We start from the raw sequence: 21,768 nt of genomic DNA, 5'->3' as shown, positions 1-21,768 counted from the left end.
AGATGATTAAATATTTACACAGTATTCAAGAATAGCAGGACCAAAATCAGATTTGTATAATGCCTAAATGTAGTTAAAGTATACTGTTGAGATGACAAATCCATAGATGGAGCAGCAAAAGGTTGACCTAAAATGCTAACTCCATCTGAAGTCAAATGGCCCAGTCAAATGGAAAGAACAATAAACTATTCAAAAATCTGGAGCGACTCTGTAAAAGATATTCTATTCTTTTAGCAGTGGGCATCAAGAAATAAGTATTCAAGGGTAAAGGTAAAGGAAAGGAGCCCTGGATGGTTAAGTCCAGTCAAACTTAGCTATGGGGTGCGGCGCTCATCTTGCTTTCAGGCCAAGGGAGCCGGCATTTGTCCGCAGACAACTTTCTGGGTCATGTGGCCAGCATGACTAAACAGCTTCTGGTGCAGTGGGACACCATGACGAGTAGCAGAGTGCACAGAAATGCCATTTACCTTCCCGCCACAGTGGTACCTATTTATCTATTCACGCTGGTATGCTTTCAAACTGCTAGGTTGGCAGAAGCTCATCCCATCATGCGGACTCGAACTGCCAACCTTCCAGTTGGCAAGCCCAAGAGGTTCACTGATTTAGACCACAGCGCCACCCGCCCCCTTATTCAAGAGTAAAAAGTCTAAATCAAAGCAAACAGCCTAATCTTTTCAAAAACTACTGCTGAAAAAGATAATGCTGAAAAATGTCTCTCATTACTGATACGGTGGTTAGTACTTTGTGAAGAAAGAAAAAAATACAATTTGTGAGTAAAGGGTAGCAGATACAAAATTTGCCCAAATGACCAATGGTAAGATGTTGAAGGACCAGTTAAGAGAAATTAATATAAAACATGGTTTTATATTTAACTTGTTGACTGTGAAAGAATCCCATGATTCCTCTATGGATGGCCAATTCTGATTAATTATTTTCATGGCTGTGGAGTATCATTCCCGAGCCACTTAATGCAGAGCTTTTACTATGAAAGTTGCCTTCAAGAAAAGGTCTCCAGAGTCAGTGGAAATTGAGACTTGTCTGGCAATCATACTTATGGCCTGTAAAACCACTGGGCAATGTGACTATTAGGTAGTGGACAGAAGGATAAACTAGCAGCCCAATTCCCAAGGCTGTCTTTTAACACACTTTTTTGATGTAGTAGAAGCTGATATTAATTTGCTCTTGCATAATTATAACAAACACATTACAGCCACAATTGGAAATTTTGAACGTTTTCGCAGCTTGCTGTAAAAATGAGAAATCACCAGCCTCTTGAGCATTGGGCTCTCCAATACTATGCATAGTTTCAAATTCCACTGAAGTGCACTCTCCTAAAAGTGCATGCAGAAGTTAGGCTTATCCAGGTTTTCCAAGTTATTGCTCCATATTGTAAGAGGAGATAAACCACTCTGAACTCGGCTATTAACACGGAACAGAATTTCTTCCCATCTTCCTTATATGAGCTAGCAAGGAAGTCCATATGTTCAGTCATGTTCACAGTTGCCTTTTCTCCTTCCAGGTGGCAGCACATGTCCAAAGATCTTCATAACTCCACTGTGCACGACAAGCAGCACAACTAGACTGTATGAGCCAAACATTGGCAATGAGGTGGCTCAGAAAATAAATGGAATCGTACCAGAGAAGCCATCTCCACAGCCAGTTTCAATTCCAAAACCACAAGGTTAGTAGCAGCTCATATCTGTGACCAGCTGTTGACTCTCGGAGGCCACCAAGTCAAGTACCTTTACCAAATATGCAGTATTTTGTGACACAAATAAAATGGTTCACTCACACACACTAACTGATCAGGTTTTGTGAGATTGTGGATGCATTGTGGTGAAAATAGCAAGGGATGGATACAATTTTTGTCTTATTTGTTTATTTGTTTATTTATACTGCCCTATGCCCTATAAATACTGCCCTATACCCGGAAGTCTCAGGGTGGTTCACAGAATAAAATCAAAATATAAAACCACAAAATCAAAATAAAAACAACCCAGTAACGCCCCCCTCAAGCCCCCGCCACATTTTAAAAGGGCATAGGATGTCAATCAAATCAACCAAAAGCCTGGTTAAAAAGGAACGTTTTTGCCTGGCGCCTAAAGGTGTATAACGAAAGTGCTAGGCGAACTTCCCTAGGGAGAGCATTCCACAGACAAGGAGCCACTGCAGAGAAGGCCTGTTCTCGTGTTGCCACCCTCTGGACCTCTTGAGGAGGCGGCACATGAAGGAGGTCCTCAGAAGATGATCTCGGGGTCCGGGTAGGTTCATATGCAAAGAGATGATCAAAACCAGCACTTTAAATTGGGCCCAGAAACTAATTGGTAGCCAGTGCAGTCAGACCAGGATCGGTGTAATATGCTCAAACCGTCTTGCTCTGGTGAGCAACCTGGCCTCTGAATTCCGCACCAGCTGAAGTTTCTGAACCATCTTCAGATGGCACTGCAGGCCTATTTGCCGTAAAGACAATTCCTCCAACTTGCTAATTGAGGAAAACTTAGGGCATTTTCTTTATTCCGTATGTTTGTTCAATCAAAGGTCTGCCCTGAATGGAGTGGGAAATATTCAAAGGGTGTCTTTGCTATTCCAGATCTGTTCTGCCAACAAACAACAGGCCCTGACCTGGTTTTGTAGAGTGTTAGTTGATACTTGGTTTCTTTCTGAAAAGCAGCTTTAAATCTCTGGAAACCAATTGTATCATTTTATATAACTATTGAGTCCCCACCCAGCATGCAAAAACAAATCCAGGGGAAAAAATGTGTGCGATGTTTAAACTTGCTTTAACTTTTTTTTTTTAACATTATATTGCTGCTATCTGAAGCAAACAACTACATAAATTTAGCCTGGAAAATATTAGTTATTATGATCCAGGGGTGCAAATAGGGCATTAGAAAAGAGCAAGAGTTTTTGGAGCAAGTTTCTTAGTTCTTTACCAGAGTTAAGGCTTGGATCCATGGATCCATGAATGAAGTTCACAGAATGAAAGCTTCTTTTCTCTTCACTCTGTAGCCAATTGTGCCCCTTGATAATGCCTCGCCATGGTTCCCTTCTGAACCATGTGGGATGGTATGGATGGGAAGCTGTCCACAGCTGTGTAGGCCTAATCATCCTATATCACATGTTATCTCCAGAGAGGTTTTTAGGGGTGGCGTAGGTGGCTATGGCCAACTTATTTCAGCATTTGTTTAGCCTTTAAAGCAAGGCACAGTGTGTGTGTTTACAGTGTTTGCTAAGGTGAAACAACATGTGCATACAGCTTAGCATGACCTCAAAGTAAGTGACACAGAGTAGTCTTTAAGGGTTTTTGGTCCTAAACTAAATGGTTAGTCTAACCAAATTCCTGGAACAGCTTGCACTTTCATAATAATGTAAACAGAGAAACATGAGGATAGGCAGTCTGCTGTATTTTTATTACTTTGGTGTTTTGGAATACAATGGCTCAAAATAATGGACTTGTGTAGATGCCAAAGCAATGGTCGTCACAGTCCTGTACTATCTGTTCTAACAATTCTTGTAACAATGGGATGCGATATGTTTAATATTTAAGTGTTTAGTCAGAAATTTTGTTTAGACAAACAGTGAGTTAGGAGGGACATGACAGAGGTGTATATGATGAAATAGATAGCAGTTTTCTAGTAAAATACTAGAACCTGAAGTCATCTAATGAAGCTGAATGGTACAATGTTCAGGACAGACAAAAGCAGTATTTGGTAGCAAATTCCATAGTTTAACAATGCAATATATATATTGCAATCACTATATATTTGGTAGCAAATTCCATAGTTTAACAATGCAATATATATATCATCATCATTAAACTATGGAATTTGCTACCAAATATATAGTAATGATTGAGGGACGCGGGTGGCGCTGTGGTCTAAACCATAGGGCCTAGGGCTTGCCGATCAGAAGGTCGGCAGTTCGAATCTCTGCAATGGGGTAAGCTCCCATTGTTTGGTCCCAGCTCCTGCCCACCTAGCAGTTTGAAAGCACGTCAAAGTGCAAGTAGATAAATAGGTACCACTCTGGCGGGAAGGTAAACGGCATTTCCGTGCACTGCTCTGATTCGTCAGAAGCGGCTTAGTCATGCTAGCCACATGACCCGGAAAAATTGTGTGTGGACAAATGCTGGCTCCCTCGGCCTATAGAGCGAGATGAGCGCGCAACCCCAGAGTCATCCACGACTGGACCAGATGGTCAGGGGTACCTTTACCTTTACCTTTATATAGTGATGATCACTAGTGTGGACTGCTTCTAAAAGATCTGACAGTTTACTGGAGTATAAAGCTTTCTGTAGCTATTAGTCAAGGATGACTGTCTTCAGATACTTCAGTATCTCAGATGATATTCCTCAGAATACGAGTTGCTGGGAACTCTGTCTGTGGGCATTTCCTTCTTGAGGAGGTTTCCCCTGAGATGTGACTCATGAAATACTAATTGTGCATCTGTAGAAATGGTTTTATTGTTTTAGTCTTTGTAGGAATGGAATAAGTTAGTTTTTGTTTCCTTTCATTTTATCTTGAACTTATCCAAAATTCTTGCTTTTGGGAAAAAACCAAAGCTCAGAAACTAGAAACTTCAAGGCCAAAATTTAGAATAAGTCTCGAACTATAAATATTTAGGAATGGCGTTCCAGGCATCAGGATCCAACAAAATTCATATTAACTCAAATGGGTGTGCCGGAGAAAGATCTGCAAATGTTATCCTTAAATTTTTTAGAACTCAAGGGGGGTTTTATGTCCCGCGACACTAAAATTATATAAAGCCAAAACGTTGGCACAGCTCCTTTACGGATCCTTTCTGGGCCCACATCCCTCCTCTTTCATTCCCCTTGAAAGAGTGCAATCCAAACTCCTCAGAGCCCTGCTACAAGTTCCCAGATGTGTTTCAAATGCATGGGTCAGACTAGAAACAGGGATGATGAAAAGCTCATATTAGTTTAACACCAATATATAAGTGGCTAACTCTGAAACTGCTCCCCCCCGAGGAATAGCTCCATTGATTCTGAGCGACCAGTTTCAGTCTGGCTGGCAGACAGCAGTCTTAAACACTCTTCAGAAACTGGGCCTTGCTCCCCAAACCCTCATAAGTATGGGTCTGGGCCAAGCTAGATCCATGGTTAGGCAAAGAATCATGGACATAGAGAGACAACAGGACTGTACAAGGGTCCTTGATTATAAAATCATAGAAAACAGGAGATACATAGCTGCTCTAGCAGCATATCTCTACTTCCTCACATCCAGAAATGCAAGAAGGGCTTTCACTCCTGCTAGAAGCTCGGCCTTGCCCTCACCGGTTCTGGAAGGCTCCTACGGAAGAGTCCCATACGCACAGAGACTTTGCGCCTGCTCATTAGGGGAAACAGGAAGCCAGGAAACACATATTTTTGTAGATGTCCTTTTTATGTTGAGATTCGTAGAGACACCATTGACCCTTTGCTGAAGAGGCTTGTCGACCTTCCCAGACAAGTCTAAACTTAATTCTGTCCTCTTAAGCAAAGATCACAAGACGACTCAGCTATTAGCCAGATTCTGCGCCCAAATTTATAGGCACAAGTCATCCTCTAGAATAAAATAGCTTACTAGGAAAAAGCTGAAGTCACCCTTGGGGTGCCTCAGGGTCAATTTTTATGGTAGCCCAAATCTCAGTTTTATATATCTCAATTTTAATTCATGAGCTACTGCTGCAATCTGCTCCAATTGTATATTTTGTCTTTATGAACGTTGTCATTATTGTGTTAATACAAGCTGGTCTTTGACCGTAATAAATTATCTTATCTTATCTTGAACTTATCAATGGTTTCAGGCTGTGAAACAGTTTATTAAATAAAGTAAGTTGTTGGCCACCATGAGAACCGGATGCTAGACTAGATGGGTCCTTGGTATAATTCAACAAGGCTGCTCTTAGGTGCTTAATGGAAGGTTGCTTTTAACATTCTTCACCCTGCTCAAGATGCTTTCTGTATGATACAGCTTTGTTATCATTAACACCATCTAAGCTGCTGCTACTTCCATTCATACTTATTTCCTAGGATTGTTCTGTGGCCTCCTTGTTTCTCAGCCATGTTGGTGGTTTTGAGTTCTCTTCCAACCCCCTTACATTTTATCGTCTCTCTCTGTTAGCTAGCTGTTCGATTTCATGGCAATTAGCTGATGTTCACTGGCCTAGATCTGCCTGTCATTTCTAGAGAAAACACAGAGTAGCAAACAGCTCAGTCTCTAACAGCATGCAGGTGGATGTCAAAGCAGATTCGAAGAACACTGACAGATAAAACAGCTATAATGAGCAATTACAACAGTTCAAAGAAAAACAGGGTGGTGATGGCTGTCCCTCCATAATATTTTCTTAAGTTTTCAGAAGACTTCCATTAACATGGGGAGTAGGAGGAGTTGATGGGTCAGTTACAGATGCTTCATTACAGAAAGAAACACTTGGTTTTGATCCTGCTGGGATGCTTGTAGGGAATTGTGATTTTTGTTACAATTATTTTTTAGCATCCTGTGCATTTGCTCTCCGTGCTGGACTGATTTTCTTGAGCTATTGTGAGTCCTGAGCATGTGTTTGTGTGTGCATACATAAACTTTTTCATGAGCTTATAGGTAACTTGGTCCTCATAAAATACCAATTTGTTCCATGTTCACAGGTTATAGTTGTACTTTGCAGAGATTGCCGCACAAGGCATGTGACCAACCACCTTTGGCTTGCCAATGTTTTGAGGTTTTGTTTTTTTATTTTAACATTTTGGCTCTTTGATTGGGTTTGGAATTCAGGGACCTGGTAGACCACGGTTCAAAACCCCACTGAGCCATGAAGCTTACTGAGTAACCTTGGGCCAATTGCTGCCTCGTAGGCTAACCACCTTACAGGTTTGCTGTTGGGATTAAATGAGGAGGAAGAAAACCATATATGCCACCTTGCGCTCCTTGAAGAAAAGGTGTGATACAGTAAGTTCAATAAATAAACTGGAGAGAGACAGCGGCTTCAGCTGGGGAATTCCTTTCTTCGTCTTCTGGCAGCTGCATATCTAGCCTACAAGCTGTATTCCATAACCCTTGATGTGTTGAGAAGCACTCTCTCCCCCTGTGTGTGTGAAAGAGAGAGAGAGCAGCAACATTCGGAATGATGCCAGTTGTGTTTTGCGACAGGCAGCCGGCCTTTTATGATGAAGTAGAGATATCTGGTTGCCAGGTTTGGCCCCTAACTTCTCCATCTGGCTAGCTTGTGTGGCTGCGATGCCACACCACTCAGCTGGTCTGTTGGGCAGCACAGCACCATAAGATATGCCTCTTTTGGTGTTGTGCTGCCCCTCAAATCAGCTAATTCATGTGGCAGCGTGGCACCAAGAGACATGCGTGTCTTTTGGTGCCGCACTTCCCCACAGACCATTTGCTTTACAATCTTGCACGCACAAAAAATGCACCTAGACATATCATTGTGGTGACCATAACCTAGACTGAAGGTGCTATTTGGCGCCTAGATTTTATAGCTCAGTTTCTAACACTGAGAGACAAACAGATAGAGACTTTCCATGACTTACTTGGATTGTGGAATATGCTTTGCTTGTTGTTCCTCTCCCTGATTCAGGTTTGAGCCTTGGTGCTTGGGTGTGTGTGTTTAGTTTCAAATAATCCATGCCCCATAAGGGTGTCCATTGGTGTATTTTCTTCTGCAGGGACTGTTTCTAGGTTTACATTTATATACCATTTGATTGTAATAAAACCTCAAAGTGGTTTAAAATAAAGGGAGTGGTCTGTTTTGAGTTATTGCTCAGCCCTGGAAAGAGCTTATTAGGCTAGAAATTACCTCTGAGCATATGCAGAGTGCTTTTCCTTGCTGTTGAATAAATACTTGGTACTGTATTCATAAAGCCATTATTGAATGTTTAGAGTGTTTTGCATATATTATCTCAGTTATCCTTGCAACAGTCCTGTAAGGCCATTTTTATAATTCTCATATTGCAAATGTTTGAGAGAATGCAGAGGCTGAGAGGATGGCTTTCCTAAGGTCACCTAGTAAATTGCAAAAGCCTGTAGAGCATCTGCCTTGTATGCAGAAATTCCCAGGTTCAGTGGACTGGCACCTGCAGCTAGGGCTGGATATGTCCTTTGCCCAAAATTCTGGAGTGCCACTGCCAGTCAGTGAGCTAGATAGACCAATGGCCTGGTTTTATGTATGACAGCTTTCATAGCAGAGATGGGCTCTGAGGTGGGGTCTTTTTCATTCACATCGTCTTATGCAAGCCTGTGTACGATGTACAGAAGAAGTTGCTCCCTGGCGAATTTTGGATTGCAGGCCAGGGAGAGTTTTGTACATGGCATTGAGATAATTTTGAAAGAAATTGTTGGACAAGGCACATCTTAGTACAAAGGCAGAGAAGCCAAAGAGGAAAGAGTTGTGGCTCGCAAAAACCTGGAGCTGCTTCAGCTGTAGGAAGTTCCAGAACATTATTTTACAGTATCAAATCATCTGTGGGCTTTGTGGGTTAGCCTTGCTGCTGTGCTCATTAGTTATACATCTCTTGATGAAGTTGTGGAGGCTGGACACGAGGCAGATCTTGCTTAAGTACCTAAGAAGATGGTGTGTGTGTGTGTGTGTGTCTGAGAGAGAGAATAGACAGAGTACAACATTTATTTACATTTACCCCAATTGTACGGGGGTTCTGTTCCTGGCCACCCCATGCATCACTGGGATCCCCCTGTTCCACCCTGTCCCCTTTCGGTGCTGAAAACAGCATGTGTGTCAATGGGAGTGCACGTGCTGATCACACACAAGTGGGGAGTTGCCTGTATTTATTTATTTTCATATAATTTATATATCACTTGATTATATAAAACAACAAAAACACCCACAAACCGGTTTACAGAAAGAATGAAACAATAAAATTACCAGTAAAAAGAGCTATTAAAAACATTTAAATAAAAATTAAAATCAGTGATCAGCTAAAAATGTATTAAAACACATGTAAACCTTCTACATATCTGGGCAGGCACTGAAAAGAGTAGAGTTAAGGCAGGGTGTACAGTTTTTGTGTTTATAATAATAGCAGTGTTTATAATAATAGCAGAGCTTTCCTGAAAATAAAAAAACCGGGAAATCTGGTGGTTTTGGAAAGGGTTTTAAGAATCCCATAGGCCTTTCCGGGAGTCACAGTGTTGAACAGCTTTGATATATGAAATGCCTCCAAATGCAAAATACAGTATAGTATGTTCCTTTTTCTTCACAGTGCCTCCAAAGCCATTACATCTGCAGAATTCACAGTCATCCATTGCCCACCAAACCCCCAGGCATAAAGCTTTACATTCTACGAAGCCAAGAATGGAGGAAGTTACACCTACCTCTTCTTGCGTATCTAAAGAAAAAACTAGTAAAGTGTCTGATCTCATCAGTCATTTTGAAGGAGGCAGGTAAACAAGTTTGTTTCATTTTTATTCAAAAGGGTACAGATTAAAAGAAGCATAAGTGACAGTGAATGAGGAACTGGTGTGTGCTCCACTTTTATAACATAGATGGATGGTTGTGTTCTAGTGAAATGCAAAATTGGGAAGCTGATACGTTTCTTAAGGCTATATATTATTCCTTTGTCTCTCCTTTATATTGGGCCAACTTGTTCATTCTGCACACCAGGTATCTTCTTGCTAGTCAAATAAATGGGTCTATATATTGGTTATGGATGTCAAAGGCTTGCATTCCATTCCTTTAGACAGGGCAGTCTAACTCTCTTACAGTCTTTCTCCACACTCTCCATCTGTCACTCACTCTGATTCCGTCCACCATGCCACCACACTTGGCTGCTGTCACTCATGCTTCTGTTCCATTAAACACTCACACTCAGGTTGTCCAGATTTGATTTCCCATGACAATGAGGATCGATTATTATATAAACAACACGGTTTCAGTTATGGCACCCATAACCATATTTAAAATACCAGAACAGTTACCAATATTTGTGAAGACGGATTTCACAACTTAGATGTGGGTTATGTTCTGAGGATTGTGCCTAAAGCCAAAATTGTGTATAGTCAGAACACATTGGGTAGAGTGGAAGGTGGAATTGCCAAAGTCTTTTCCCCTGGATGCCCACCCCCTTTTTATAATTTTTTGTCAAGCTCGTAAAGCTGAATGCGCACAAGTTAAATGTGTATCAGTTGTGCGTTTACTGTACACTGGTACCTCGGTTTAAGAACAGCCCTGTTTACGAACGATTCGGTTTATGAACTCCACAAAACCGGAAGTAGTGTCCCAGTTTGTAAACTTTACCTCGGTCTAAGAACGTAAGCTAAACGGTGGAAGGGCACCGGCAGCGGGAGGCCTCATATGGGCAAGTGCACCTTGGCTTAAGAACGGTTTCGGTTTAAGAACGGACTTCCGGAACGGATTAATTTCGTAAACCGAGGTACCACTGCATATTATTATAGAAAGATTCAGAAACAGGATGCAGTACGATTTGTATCAGATTGTAAATCTTAATTTGTAAACTAGTGTAAAAAAAGTATTCAAAAAGTAACCATAACAGAATTGCTTTTATAATATACTGCTTCAATAACCCGGAATAGAATTTTAAATTTTTGTGGGAATCCACTCCCAGGCACCAGTTCTTAAAGTTATAATCCTTAAAACTAGTGTGAATATGAGTCATTCGGACCAGTATCCTCCCAACAGGACCAGTAGCCCTTTGGACCCTTAGCTTCTAAGCCATTTTATCCCCAGCCAGCTTGCTTAGGCAGCTAGCTGGGGATAAAAAGGTGACATGCCTTGCCTGCAGCATCTAATCTTCCCAGGTGGTCTCCCATCCAGGTACTGGCTTGCTTGGAGCAGAATGGCTGCAGTACCAGTGACTGTGCCTTATGCATGCCACACAGAAAAAGGCTGGCTGTGAGAAGAAGATGGTGTACCTGTGGAAGTGGGCTCTGTTGTGATGTATGGAGTGTTGCTAGGTTATTCTAAAAAAAAGAAGAGAGGTAGATTATGCACCTTGGTGGATAATCTTTGAGTGGATGCACCAGGTGCTAAAAATGAACCAAGGAAGAAAGCAACGCATAGAAGTGTTCAGGGAGCTGCCAAAGTACACAGCAAAAACATTTCGTTTTTTTAAAAACCTCAGCTGAAGTGGTATGTTGAAGGAGGAAAAATGAGAGGTAAGCGTGGACTTTTATGTGAGGTGGTAGGATTTCAAGAAAGAGAGATGCAGTGAGGGAGTGAGCCCAGGTGCAAGGAGAGGGAACATGGCTGGTGTGGGAAGAGATAACACTCAAAATACTTTGGTGGAAAGGGAAAAGATGATCCTTTCACAAGGATCACTTCAAAATGGTTTACATGTTCGAAAAGGTGGGGAATAGAACATCAGTGGTGCATACACTCTCACTCTGAACAATCACAATGGAATAAACAAAGTGGAGTTTGGGGGAATGGTGAAGGCACATGCCAAAGGAAAATAACAAAGCTTGGGCAAACATTAGGGCAAAGGTTGGGGCATTGCTACACTGGCAGTTTGTGTAATGTAGGGCTAGGAAACTTCAGTGCTCCAGGTGCTGTTGAACTCCAACTCCCATCAGTCCCAGCTATCACGGCCAGTGATCAGGGCTGATGTGAGTTGTAGTTGAGCAACATCTGCTTCTCTAACCCTGAATTTGAAAAAGTAGACTTTATGATGTTTGTTCTGTAACTATCGTCTCCCTTCACCCCACTGCTCCAATTTCTGACCCTGATGAAAAGATACAGAATAACAATGTAAGGTAAACAAACACTTATATGGGGAGAGGCCAGTGCACAGTGGAAGAGCACACACTTTGTATGCAGAAGGTTCAAGGTTCAATCCTCGTCCTCTCCCATTAAAAGGGTTAGGTAACAGGTGCTGGGAAAGACATCGGCTTGAGACTTTGGAGAGCCACTGCCTGACAGAGTAAACAATGCAAGACTTCGTGTTCTTTTTCAATGTGTTAATAATAATCCATAGAGAAAAATCCAAGAAAAGTAATTCAGTGCTTCAGCAAGATCTATTGATGGTTGTTTAATGTAGGTAGCAAGGAAACATTGAATTACACAGTGGGAAGAAGTGCAGTAAGGCTGCATTTCATGTCGAAGAATCTTGTGTTTTTAATAGTCATATTTGTGTGTGATGCAGCAAAGTAGAGGGTGGGATGGTGCTTGTCTTCATTCCCGATATCGTTTTCTCTAGTCTGAGCTCTGATATGGGGAATCAGTTAGCTGGAGAAGAGCAGTGGACGCAGATTCTCTCACCTTTACCTTTATTAGTTGTGGAAATCCCTGCCACTTTGTGTTTGCTTTGGCTGCACCCAGTCTTAAAAAACGCATGTGATGTAAGCCTTAGTAAGCAGCAAACAGCACTGACTGTAGTATGTTGACTTCAATGGGGTTTAGCCACAAGTTTTACCAAGCAAGTCCTAAGTAAGCGTGAATAGGATTGTAGCCATTCTTGGCCTCTGAAACGATGCTCACCATTCTCTGTGCAAATTTTTGACTCAACTTTGTTTAACATTGCTCTACTGATACTGCCTTTTTTTTTTTGCAAAGAGGATAGGAAGGGTGTTCTATTCACATAAATTGTCCATGTAATATGAATTAGTTTTCGCTGTCTTTTATTCTCTTTAGCCCATCCATTCCTAGTGAGCTGAAGAAAGAATCCTCTGTTCTAAATGTTGCTAAATCTCAAGGAAAGCATGGGCCAGCACCAGCACCTCAGCCAAAATTCCTCACCCAACACCCACTACAGAAGCAGGGATATAGTGCAGATCACTCTCAGGATGTACAGAATCGCACAGCCAATGGAGAAGTAGCACAGAACCAGTTGGACTGCAGGGACAGCACATTGCCGGTTCATAATGCGAGTAGGGCCATTCAAAATGCATCATTTGACAGCAGCTTGGTAAATGGAGAACGAGAGAACATTAGTACAGACGCATTGCAAACTACAGCAGCCTGCAAAGGGCAAACAATCAATAGCTGTTGCCAGACTCCAAGTGTGAACACGTTATTTCCATCGGGAAAAGAAAGTGTAGAAATGATTACCAATACAAAGAACAAGCAGATTGAGGAGCACAATAAGCAAGACTCGCATGTGGAGACAAAGGTAAGGCAAGCAGTTTATAAAGAAATGTAGGCTATAAAAACAAAATGTGCCTTCTGCATTATTGAAATATATAGGCCTCTGAAGGCCATACAGACCATTTGTATTTGCATTCAAATCTGATAGCTGTATCCCTAATGCTTTTTAGACCACTCTACAGCTTGAACAGTATATCAAAGGAACGAAGAAATTCAACAATACACTTAACTAGACTGCCTTCAAACGACTGAAATTTTAAGTATCTTCCCCTTTTTAACATAGATACAATATACACACACCAACACAAAATCTATGTATCTTTTGTCAGTTTCTGTTGGAGACCACATTCCATTTATGCAAGGCAAAAGCTGTGAAGGATTCAATATTGTAGATGTAGATCAGAGAGGCAATACCAGTGGTATCTCTTGGATATGGAAGCTGTTGAGGGAGATTGCCTGGAGGGCTTTCCTGCAAAGGAAGGTTCTGGCTCTGAACACAGACTTCCTGATTGTGTGAACATTTCAGTCTACACAGTGTGGTCTCAGACACTGAAGGGCTTTTTCATTTAGCAGAATAGCTGGAACAGTTCTTTTCCTCTTTATGAGTGTCCTCGTTAGTAAAATGAGCCAAATGCCAACGATTGCAGGAAGGACATCCCAGTTATGAAAAGGGTGTTGACAGTAATTTACAGGAAAAGGCAGAGGCAACAGGGTGGTAGTACAAGAACATGCAGGAAGTAAATTGGCACACACCTGGAGAAGGTAACGGAAGGAAGCCGTTCAGTATGAGCCTTCTCACCTTCTGGATGATGAACTAATGTTACGATATGTGGCCTTTACATGTTGTAACACCCCAGTGGGAGCAGTTTTTCTGTGGGTTATTGCCATAGTTCAGCTGTAACATTTAGTTTAATAGACTGTGACCTTATGGACAGGGTCATTCCTATGGGTCTTTTCCCTGGAATTCTCAGCGCACTGGGAAATGACACACCCATGGTCTCCCTCAGAGGGGCTACAATGGGTAAAGGGCACCCAACAGACGTAAGCAGCAAGGAGTGTTTGGACATTCTGTAATACAAAAAGAGTAAAGCAGAAGAATGGCAGCTGCTGTGATATTCATTATTCCATGCTGTGATATCCTGCTGTGATTTGTACGGAGTACAGTGGTACCTCGGGTTAAGAACTTAATTCGTTCCGGAGGTCCGTTCTTAACCTGAAACTGCTCTTAACCTGAAGCACCACTTTAGCTAATGGGGCCTCCTGCTGCCGCAGCGCCGCCGGAGCATGATTTCTGTTCTTATCCTGAAGCAAAGTTCTTAACCTGAAGCACTATTTCTGGGTTAGCGGAGTGTGTAACCTGAAGCGTATGTAACCCGAGGTACCACTGTATTAAAATAAAAATCATAATAAGGTGGGCTTCTCTTTGGAGTTGAGCGTTCCCTAATCCTGGTCAGCACTCTTGAGTTCCTGGCCAGTTGCAGATCAATCAAATCCAGATTTCAAAATGGACTAGAAACATAGGGAAGAGTGCTTTGGAAAGAACTAGAACCTCAGGATTTTTTTGGGGGGGGATGCAGCCCTGCAGTATCTGAACTCTTCTTGGCGTCCTCTCTCACTGGCTGGCTTCACTCCCTTATTGTGTTTTTTCCTGCCTGAAATGTATCCCCGATGACCCCTCTTCCAGTGTTCTGCATATAGAATCCATGCTCCCTGTTTTTTGTTTAGTGAAACGCCAGGACTAATTTTAGACTTAATGTTCTGCTTTCACTTGATTGTTCCCTTTTTAAAAGTTTCCTTACACAACAAGCCATTATTTTTAAGGCACTATTAGAATTAGGGAGAGTTCAGAGAATACTGTTTTTCCTATAGACCATCTTGCCATTATTATATAGCTTGTGTGGAAAGAAAGAAAAAACAGAATTCATGACTTTTAGATATCCTACCCTTCTACCATGGGTAGAACAGGCTTATGCTGCTAAGTGCAGTGTTATTTAAACCTATGTGCTCTGGAATCTCATAATCTCATTCAACTGGCTAGTTTCCTTGCACAGCAGAGTACATACATACATACGTGCATAATTTTATTTGTATGCCATCTTTCCATAGTTAAAACCATGCTCAAGGCTGTTTACAACATGAAAAAATACATAATTACAAACATAACAAAAGAAGTCATAAACAACAAAGAAAACAAAGAAAAAATCACAACCGAATTAAACAATTTCCACATGACTCATAATAAGATCTAAAATAAAAATACAAAAAGTTAATATCGGAAACAGAAGCAACACCCCCCCCCACACCACCTAAACAATTCCCCAACCCAAGAATCTGTTCAGCAGCCTCAGTTGGTCAGGGCCCAACCCTCCCAGGCCAGGTGGGGAAAGGCCTGCAGGGCAGGAAGCAGGCCTTCCTGGATTCACAGCCAAGGACCATGTGTGCCAAGCCCTTAAGGAAGGGCTGGACTCCAAGATGTTGTACCACAACTACATCAGCCAAAGCTAAGCTGGCCAGTGGATTGTGGGAGCTGTAGTCTAGCAACATCTGTAAGGCCATTGATTAGCCACTCCTGTCTTAATGCTTGAAAGCAGGATACAGCAGCATACCCAACGTTGCATCTAATGTGCTTGAAAGAAAAACCATTCATAGAAAGTGCAATAATTAGAAGAATTTTGAAGGCTCCTCATGCCTGGTTAATATCTAAGCCAATGCAGCCGTCTTTAGTTTACCAATTTGGAGGCAGAGGTTCTTAGTTTCTCACACTTTGGTCCTCCCAATTTTCTACGACTTTAATTGGGTGAAGGGGGAGAGAACCCTTGTTTGATAAATGCAGAAGCTGCAATTGCAGCAAAAATTCAGTAATTATATTGCGATTTCTTCATTCTGAAAATTGTCTGCATTTCCAGGAGACAAATGAACAGAAATGTTACAATATTGCCAATGAGCTTTTGCACACAGAAAGAGCTTACGTCTGCCGACTTGCTCTCTTGGATCAGGTAAGAGTGGGATTTCTTTCTTTCTTTCTTTCTTTCTTTCTTTCTTTCTTTCTTTCTTTCTTTCTTTCATGCTGTTTCTAGCTAATATAAGAGGAAACTAAATCAACTTATTAAATCAACCAGTGGATGGCTTCAAAATAATCTTTGCATGTTTGCTTGCTTGTAGTTGTAGTTCCATCCTTTGTCTTTATGAATCTGCATGTATCTCCTACCGTCACACACACATTCTACACAATTTCTTTCTGTGTATCTTCTTTTCTTGCCCGCAGACCATGGTAACTGGGACTGCAGCAGTGATGTAGGAACATAGGAGTCAGATCACGAGTCCATCTTGTTCAGTATTGCCCCCAGTGACTGGTAGTGGCTCTCTAACATTTCAGATAGGTAACATTTCCAGACCTCCCTGGAGATGAACATGCGATCATTGCATGCAGAACGAATGCTCCTCTATTGAGTGAAGGCCCTTCTCCACCCTACTATCTTTTAGCAATCTCAGAAAGCACCACCAACACCTTTAGAAAATCCTGAACTTATTGCTGTGTTTTAGATCTAGTGCCATTAAGACATGCAAAATCAATTCTTTCCTTTGCTCAATAAAGTCTTGGTTCTTCACCCACCCTGCAGTTTGGCCAGGAAAAGTATATGGCATTGGTCACTACTGACATTTACAAATTACAAATGAAAAAAAAAATCCATTTAAATTATGACTAATGAATTAATTGAAATGACTAGGAATTACTCATACCTCTGTTGGAATTATGGACTCTGTGGAGGTGGCACAGAAAAATATTCTGTTTGCCATGTAAATGTCACACAACCCACGAGCTTCTGATTCAATGTACTGTACTGGGTCTCCCCCCCCCCCAATCTTGCAATAAAACACTTCTGTTCCCAGTGCCTCCACATTTTTCATCATATATTGCCTGTCTGCTGAGAACGTTCCTCATCTTCACTCACTGCATGGTTAATTTACCTCCCTTTCATTGGATCATAGCTTCAGCTTTGTTCAAAGAGGCCCATTTTTCTTATGTGTGTTGGCTTATCCTGAATTTCCCATTTGAATATGAAACAGAGGAAGCTCTACATAACTACCTTTCTTGGAGCAGAAGCTTGACACCTCTTATTAGCTTTAAATCGCTTGCTGCTCAGGTTCTGTTGACTGCTAACATCTTACTACATCTGTTGGCTGCACTAATGCATGTGCAACTGCCTTCAGTTTGACTTTGCTAACAAGTTAAGCAAATAATATGATTAAAAGGTGTAGGAAGCAAACAGACCTTTAATTAAAATTCATACTAGAATCCTACAGCCAAAGATTCAGCTGGCAGGTTCAAGTCAGCATAATGAGCCTTACCCCCTCAAGCCCTTTGCCCCTTGGCAGCAGAAAAGGAGAAACAAATGAGATGCAGCGGACTGCCTAGAATCTTAACTAGTAAAATGTTGACTTGAGAATCATTCTGTTTGCTTCATTTTGCTGCTGCTTCTTTTTTTGCAAGGAAGTGTGATTACTGGCAAGATAGTTCTGGTGGTATTGTGAAAGAGGAAGGAGGTTGTTATAATAAATGGACATTTTTACCTGCAAATTGGCTGAAAACTTTTCTTTGCCCTGTGCCTATTTTATTTGCCCAGGAATGCATGTTTTGTGGCTGACTCTCTTTCCCCTTCTTATCCATTGCAGGAGTTTTATTGTAAATTGATGGATGAAGCTAACAGGGGCTCATTTCCTGCTGAAGTTGTTAATAAAATATTTTCCAATATTTCATCCATTAATCAGTTTCACAGTCAATTCTTGCTGCCAGAGCTTGAGAAAAGAATGCAAGAATGGTAAGCAGTGCAGATTATTGGGAGATAGTACTTTGTGAAAGACTATGTAAATGTTATCTGTGCCTGTAGGAGGGTCTATGATTCTATTATAAATTGGCAAGTTGTTTTTGTAGTATTGGGATCCATAATAGTCTTGAAATGTCAGAGAACACAGAATGATTCCCCATGAATTGTCCAGAAATGTATAAGATCGGCATAGGCAAACTCGGCCCTCCAGATGTTTTGGGACTACAATTCCCATCATCCTTGACCACTGGTCCTGTTAGCTAGGGATGATGGGAGTTGTAGTCCCAAAACATCTGGAGGGCCAAGTTTGCTTATGCCTGGTATAAGATATGTTTAACCTCTTCCTTAAAACAGGTATTCTAAATACACAACCACACTTAACATTTATTCAGAAATACTGGGTGTCACAAGCCAGAGGAGCATCAAGAGAGATGAACCATGCATTTAGAAAACTGGCAGCTATACATGATCTAAGTAATACAGTTCCAGCTTTTGCAGCCTGCCTTGGGAGGGAAAGAATATTTTCCTTTCTCATTGTTTGTCAACTCTGAAAATGAAAGTTCCAGTACTGGAATAAATTATTGGAGGAGGATTTTATATTAATAGGTGAGCTGCAGTGTTTATTTGGTAGGGTTATTAGAGGTGCTTCACACATGGTTTTTTCTTAGGGTTACTTGACAAAGCTGTGAGTTAGAGACATAATTTGTTTGTTTACGTAGTTTATGGAATACTTTTTTTTAAAAAAAGTCAATCACACAATCACAAGGTAGTTATCAAGCAGAATAAATCAAAAGATACATATTTGACAGAATTGAGGTGCCCATAGTACATATTGTCTGACCTCCCATGTTTATCTCTATAACTGCTTTCTTTTGCCTGTCCAGGGACACAAACCCCAGGATCAGTGACATCCTACAGAAGCTAGCTCCTTTCCTCAAAATGTATGGGGAGTATGTGAAGAATTTTGACAACGCAATGGAACTGGTGAAAACGTGGACTGAGCGATCACCTGTCTTCAAATGTATTATCCAAGAAATTCAGGTAGTGTGTACGCGTTTGTATGTGTGACATGCTAAATTTCTTATACCTACATTGTGGACCAAATAAGTATTTATATTGGAATACTTATTATGCATTTGTCATATACAACTTCATAGTTGTATATGAAGTTGAGAGGAGGGAGAAGGAGCGTACCTCTGGCTTGTATCTGTGTGTGCTGATAGAGGTGTCCGAAATTCAGTACATATCTATTCAGCATTTTATCAAATAGGGAATGTCAGAAAGCTTTTTACATTTGTCTGGTAAACAACTGACTTGCATTTTTCTGGTTAAAAGAGGACATTTACTATACCTTGTTGGTAAAACAATCTGAAATGTCAGAAAACTTTTTACATTTGTCTGGTAAATGACTGACTTCCATTTTTCTGGTTAAAAGAGGACATTTACTATGCCTTGTTGATAAAACAATCTGAAATAACGCCAACAAGTGTACCTTATGGACAGTTTTCAACCCATTCACTCTTATTTCTGTAACATTCATCTTAACACCAACATATAATCACAGTTTTTGTTGAGTGGCCTTACTATCTGAAGAATAGCTTCACGTTCCTGTAATCAAAGTGCAATTATCTGAAATTCTTCCATGGGTCAGCTAATGTCTCAGCAATAGTTCTCTGTTGAAGAATATTTTGCAGTTGTTTGATTTGAATCTAGCCCCTCACCCTGCCCCATGGCAAAGATAGCCAGGTTTGAGGTAGTAAGCTAGTCTGCGGCAGCACAATGCAAGTTTGTACACACACACACATACACACGGACGGACGGATGGACGGACTTCAGAAAGCATAGTATTCTTTTTCTCAAAGAATGAGAAAATTATATCTCACTTCCCTCAGCCCATCATACACATGGAGCTCGGAGTGGTGTGAAGGAGAAGAAAACCTGGAATTTCTGTTGCACAAGTAGGATGCTTCAATTGCATATTACCGTATTTTTTGCTCTATAAGACTCACTTTTTCCCTCCTAAAAAGTAAGGGGAAATGTGTGTGCGTCTTATGGAGCGAATGCAGGCTTCGTAGCTATCACAGAAGCCAGAACAGCAAGAGGGATTGCTGCTTTCACTGCGAAGCAATCCCTCTTGCTGTTCTGGCTTCTGGGATTCAGAATATTTTTTTTTCTTGTTTTCCTCCACCAAAAACTAGGTGCGTCTTGTGGTCTGGTGCGTCTTATAGAGCGAAAAATACGGCACCCAATGTTTGAATTCTGTTATCAAAACAATATTTTAAAACTAGGTTTATATGACTGTGTTTTATTTTGATATTCCTTTGGGTTTAGAATAGATAACTAAAGAGTGGGAAGTATAAAGTCTGTTTACAGATAGTATAAAGGGTTTAAATTATTTAATGACAGCAACACATTTAGCTGAGGATTTCATTTAATAATCAACTTTCTGAATTATTAAATAAAATCCCTGGATGAAATATATTGCTTTCATTTGCCAATATCACTAAGAGAGTGTTACTGAAATAAAGTATTTTTAACGGATGCAGAGCGCAAGAGATGCATTTCTGGACCCTCAGTTTCAATACATGTATGTTGTCTTTTTAGAAGCAGAAAGTCTGTGGAAATCTCACCTTGCAACATCACATGCTGGAACCAGTGCAGCGCATTCCAAGATACGAGATGCTTCTGAAGGACTATCTAAGAAAATTGCCTCAAGACTCTCTAGACTGGAAGGATGCTGAAAGTAAATACATTTGTGTGGGTTATATATTCAACATCACACAGTAAATCTGTAAAAGGGGGGGGGGGATGGACCATTAATATTTCAGAACTATCCCAAGAAAAGGAAACAAAGAACAGCACTTCACAAGAAGCAATTTGTTTAAATACCATTTTATTTATATATTTACTAAATGTATTACTAAATTTATTATATCCCCTTTGTTCAGACTTTCTGGACAAATGAAAATATGCTGTGTTTTCAGAATTTCCTTTCTGGAAAGGAGTGCAGATTCTGAACACACAAACAACACAATTCAAAGCTGATTAGCAAGAGATTTGGGACAGACAAAAGGAATTAATCCTTGACGCAGCACATAATTAATTTGTAGAATTTGGTGCCACAAGATGCGGTGGTGGCCTCTAGTTTAGAGGGCTTAAAACGAGATTAGGAAAATTGATGGAGTGCAAATCTCTCACTGGCTATTGGTCTTCATGGCACCAACTTCAGAGGCAGCATGCCACTCGATAGCCCTTACTGGGGAATGGCAACAGGAGAGGGTTGGCTTCCCAAAGGAATCTGGTTCTTTGCTGTAGAACAGTGGTGGCCAAACTTGGCCCTCCAGCTGTTTTGGGACCACAGTTCCCATCATCCCTGACCACTGGTCCTGTTAGCTAGGGATGATGAGAGTTGTAGTCCAACAACAGCTGGAGGGCCAAGTTTGGCCACCACTGCTGTAGAAAATAGGATGTTGAAGTAGATCAGGGGTCCCTGATCTGTTTGGGCATAGGGGCACATTTGGAAATGCAATAAATGCAAAATACACATTTCATAGAAGGAAAGCTAGAGGTGCTCAGGACCCTACCACCGCTACGCAAGCAGCGGGGGCAGGGGTGGGGATACATACACCTTAAGCAAAGCCTTTTACTGGGTTCTAGATATTTCTTTAGTTGTGGGAAGATGAGCAAAGATGTCATTCTCATAAGGATTTTGTTTTGAGGTGGCTAGAGGGCCAGATAGCAATTTGAACTGACTGCTAGTTTGTAGTTTCTAGTCCTAAAGCACTGTTCCACACAGAACATATTTCATATGCTTCATTCTAACAAAAGATATATTACCAAACCTGTGTCTGTTTTATACTAAGGGACTAAGGCACCTATA

The 21,768-nt window shown here is 41.1% G+C and overlaps 1 protein-coding gene across 5 annotated transcripts in view; it reads left to right on the top strand.

Annotated features, from left to right (window-relative positions):
* FGD4 (FYVE, RhoGEF and PH domain containing 4) overlaps positions 1–21,768 on the top strand; it is a 109,104-nt gene that overhangs the window by 64,376 nt on the left and 22,960 nt on the right. For 4 of the 5 annotated variants that reach the window (XM_053405986.1, XM_053405985.1, XM_053405988.1 and 1 more), the window contains exons 2-8: positions 1,520–1,681; positions 9,224–9,404; positions 12,610–13,087; positions 15,969–16,058; positions 17,737–17,882; positions 18,773–18,929; positions 20,493–20,631. In XM_053405986.1, the coding sequence (XP_053261961.1) occupies positions 1,520–1,681; positions 9,224–9,404; positions 12,610–13,087; positions 15,969–16,058; positions 17,737–17,882; positions 18,773–18,929; positions 20,493–20,631 (1,353 nt within the window). The remainder of the gene's footprint in view (positions 1–1,519; positions 1,682–9,223; positions 9,405–12,609; positions 13,088–15,968; positions 16,059–17,736; positions 17,883–18,772; positions 18,930–20,492; positions 20,632–21,768) is intronic. The other variant, XM_053405989.1, reaches the window with a different exon arrangement.

The sequence above is a fragment of the Podarcis raffonei genome, chromosome 10, assembly GCF_027172205.1.
Source record: "Podarcis raffonei isolate rPodRaf1 chromosome 10, rPodRaf1.pri, whole genome shotgun sequence".
NCBI lineage: Eukaryota > Metazoa > Chordata > Lepidosauria > Squamata > Lacertidae > Podarcis > Podarcis raffonei.
Note: the sequence above shows the minus strand (reverse complement) of the source record. Positions and strands in the feature narration are given on the sequence as shown.